General features: G+C 33.7%; 1 protein-coding gene across 1 annotated transcript; it reads right to left on the reverse strand.

Moving 5' to 3' along the window:
• Positions 1-965: 965 nt before the first annotated feature.
• LOC103423495 (uncharacterized) lies at positions 966-2,854 on the reverse strand. Its single transcript, XM_008361578.4, has 5 exons — positions 2,393-2,854; positions 2,186-2,262; positions 2,040-2,076; positions 1,783-1,903; positions 966-1,660 (listed from the first exon to the last, which is right to left on the reverse strand). The coding sequence occupies exons 1-5, from the start codon at positions 2,667-2,669 to the stop codon at positions 1,177-1,179; spliced, it is 996 nt and encodes a 331-aa protein (XP_008359800.2). The 5' UTR covers positions 2,670-2,854; the 3' UTR covers positions 966-1,176.
• Positions 2,855-3,932: the final 1,078 nt, after the last annotated feature.

A 3,932-nucleotide genomic window follows, 5' to 3' on the forward strand; every position in this document is an offset into this window, starting at 1 on the left:
TGCAATGTCACAAATAAATATTTAAGATGCAATAAAATATTTATCTAAAGTTGTATTTTTTTTTAAAAACGTTTCTAGCCTTTTCACTTTATCTAATAATAAAATATTATTATTAATTATTATTATTATTATTATTAGCAGAGAGCACACAATTTGTGTGTGTGAACAACCTCCCATCTCCTCCCACGTTCTCCTCAAGCACAGCCATTTCAATTCATTCAACTATCCAAAAAACATCATGATTTCACTTGTATGAAAAAATGATGGTGAGACAACTTTTCTTAATAAGTGCATATTTTTATCTTATGTAAATATTTTGATACAAAGTTACTATTTTGCCCTCCTCATGTCAACATTGTGTATCAAAATGAGGGTAAAATAGGAAAAAAGGGGCAAAAAGTTCAAACTCCTCATGTAAATATTTTGATACAAAGTTACTATTTTCATCTACTATTGTGACAAATATGAGAACATTAATTGACTTGTACGCAAACTCCATTTCGTTAGTTCACTGTTCACTAAACTTGAACTGATATTGAATTACTTACATATATTTATCTTGATTGAAAAAAACGAGTAAAGTCTCCTCCATATGTTCCCTATAATCCATGGTGTTTGGATAATTGCCTATCTAACATTTTTTTTATGTACTAATTATAATTACTAAGAAATGGGAGAAACTAGTTTAATGAGACAAATTAAGCACGCATCAATGCAGAGGTTGGAGCAATCATATTGATAGAACGGATGTACTTCTCTCTATGCACCTAAGTTTGAATTCCTATTTCTGCAATTTAGGTTAGTTGTAAAGTTGAATATAGATTGTACAAAATAAAAGCATACATCAACCAATGGAACATTAATTGTCTACCTATTTTGCCGAATTCTAACGCTTGATGTATAGATTCGTCGTTCATGCTAATGAGATCATTAATACAGAAAAGAAACAAGAAAGAAAGAACAAATTAAGTGTTGGGAGGCTACTAATTTCCATGTATGAAATTAAGTTCTACAACAAGACAGACACTCACAATAAAATGCATTTTATATTATTTAATATATGTTTTCGTGAGCAAGTACCTCAATATCTCACTTAGAATTGTCTCTTTCATATAGTCAGATCTAGAGTACTTGCCCAGCTCTAGGCTGTATAACTCCCCTCTTTCTCATTCAACTTCATTCCTTCAAACTTCTGAGCTTTGAGGACGTGGGTGGTGAGTACAAACACAGTGACAGACTACTATCAACTTCATGAGTATGGTCCTCATCATTCTTCCTTGATGTTAGCCTGAGAGACAGATCCAAATCAAGATCGTGGCAATCCGAAGCCTTTCGTTTCAACGTCTTCAACTGATCTTGTACTAGATTCTTGGTTACAGTGTCGAAATCTTGAAAAGGGCCATGGTTGGTGTTGAAACTTGTGATGAGTTCCCCTGGTTTCAAGGACTCACGGATATTATAGAGTTGGCAATCTTCTTTCAGCGTACGAGTAATCCAGGACGATTGTGGATGATCACCAAATGAACAACTTGTCAGATAATTGTAAGCATTATTACTAGTACTACTAGTGCTCCAGTTGCCTTGAAAGCCAGTGCTACTTCTCGAAAACCTTGGATTTTCAAACGCATTCCAAGAATTCGCATCGCCGTATGATCCATATCTTGGGAAAATCAAGAAAGAAAGAATCTTTTGTGAAATTCAATTCATATATATGTCCATGAAAATAGTAAATTGAGTTAAGGGAAATGTTAATTTAATTTGAGTAATATGTTAATTTGTAACCTGAAGCTGGTAGTGTGGCGTCGGTTATATAACTTATATCCTTGAAGCATGGGGAGTTGGCTGAGGTTATAAATATTTTTATCTCCACATTCACCAAGATGGCCTTGACGATCCGGTAGTACTATCAAAATTAAGGTCATAGATTTTGTAAGAAAATTAACAATATTAATTGGATATTATTAGTAAATAAACAATGAAAACCCTAATTTATCTTCATCATCAATAGGAGAATCCAAGATTGCAAATCTTGTTTATACCTTGGCCTGCGTCGTTGATCTTCTTGCTTCTATACATCTGATTAATGAAAAACATAAAGAAAATAAACATTTCAGAAAATTCACAAGCTAATTATGCAGAATTTCAACAATGATAGAAATTTCCAGAGATTTATAAATCCAGTAACCTGTAAATGGCTCTTGACATGTGCAATACTTAGTCCCTTAATGTTCATCAGCTGAAGAACCAACTTTGGTGTAGCTCCTGGACCAAAAATCATCACCCAAAACCATATTAAAAATGAATTTAATTAATTCCTAAAATTGAATGATCGTTAGATGAAAAAATGAAATCAAGCATAAATGAAAGGGTGTATGATAGAGAGGTAGCTCACTATCTTGACCACCAAGCCTCTCCATGGCGTGGATGAAACGAAGATGAAGATTCCGTGTCCATCGGAGCCTAGGCATCTTGGATCTAACATAAGGTCTAACTGATACCTTCTTTTGATCACCTTCTTCAACTGTGCTGTTGCTTGAGCTTCCTCCGTTGTTTTTCGGCTTACTACTTCCTCCATTGCCGTAATTCTCCCCGCTTTCGCTTCCATCCTCATTTTGTTTATCCGAGGGACTTGTCTTTGAGCACTCAGAGCCTCCCTGGCTCCCCATCATAGCTTGATTAATCTATTCTATTGAAACTCGATCGAGACAAGAATAAGGATTGAGTAATTTTGTGGATTATAGTTAAGGGAACTAAAGGAGATAATTGGGGATTAGAGCCTTGAGTAGGTCGATCGATTGAGAAGACGATGAGGATGAACTTTTCATGGTCTGGCTTGCAGCAGCTGCTGTCCGTATTCTTTTCTCTTCATCTTCAGTGAACACATGCTCAGACAGAGAAGTATAATTATTTACAACAAAAGAGACATCGGAGTGGCAAGACAGAATCAGCTAAGCTCTATTACAATACAAGAAGTGTGCGAAACCCTAGATCATGACAAAAGATAGAGAAAATTGCCTCTCTCTTTCCTCTCTCTCTCTGGGGATAGGTTTTAACGATATTTTATTTACAGATATAAGGAAAATAGGTATTTTTAATATATATCATGCATGCATGTATGGATGTCATGCAATTCATGAAATAACAATATTTCTTGTGTCGAATATTTTCTATCCCAGCTAGACCGTGGTCCATCATTTTTATAATCAAATTTCAAACACGGGATAATTACTTGGTAATCACTATGCGTACCCCAATCCAATGGGTACGCAGTATATATGTCTTACCTTAAACAATAAAAGAGAAAGAAGGATGTCATTAACATGAAGAAATGGGTGTAGGGTTAGTCTACGAACGACACCTTTAAAATAATATAATTAAAAAAATGCAAAAACCTGCTCTTATATTATCACATTTTTCATATAACATTTGTACCATTTTTTCTAATGAAGATGAGACCCACATGTGTTAATGGGCCCTAACTCTATTAGAGATGTGATAAAAATATGGTATATAATTGTAGCATTAGTAAAAAAAGAAGTTGTTGGTATCGTTTAATTTGAATAGTAATTTTAATATAATCACGTTTATACATAACATACTACTTTAACAGCGTAATAAGGTGTCCAACGTAAAAGCTATTTTTTTTTTTATAATAGTACCAATGTCATTTTGTGTTATTAACAATAACATTATCAATATTATGTAATATTTGGACGGTAAAACTTTGACGATAATAGTGTAATCATACCTTTCTTCTAATGCAAACATTGATTGTTAACGTAGTGTTAAAGGTGAAGCTAGGAAGCCCAAAAGTAGTAATAGATAATTAAATAATTCACTAATAACTTGTGTCAATACTGTAACAAGACATTCATGATGTAACAATCATCGGTAGTAACTTGGTAGTGTAATAGCATATGTGGTTCAATATC

Source organism: Malus domestica, chromosome 12, assembly GCF_042453785.1.
Source record: "Malus domestica chromosome 12, GDT2T_hap1".
NCBI classification, from domain to species: Eukaryota; Viridiplantae; Streptophyta; class Magnoliopsida; order Rosales; family Rosaceae; genus Malus; species Malus domestica.

Excerpts from the sequence above, each read along its gene's own strand:
- LOC103423495 (XM_008361578.4), bottom strand. The coding sequence starts at position 2,669 with ATGATGGGGAGCCAGGGAGGCTCTGAGTGCTCAAAGACAAGTCCCTCG. Across the intron at positions 2,263-2,392 it reads GAGGCTTGGTGGTCAAGATA|GAGCTACACCAAAGTTGGTT; the intron begins GTGAGCTACCTC and ends TTTTTGGTCCAG. Across the intron at positions 1,661-1,782 it reads CGCCACACTACCAGCTTCAG|ATATGGATCATACGGCGATG; the intron begins GTTACAAATTAA and ends GATTTTCCCAAG.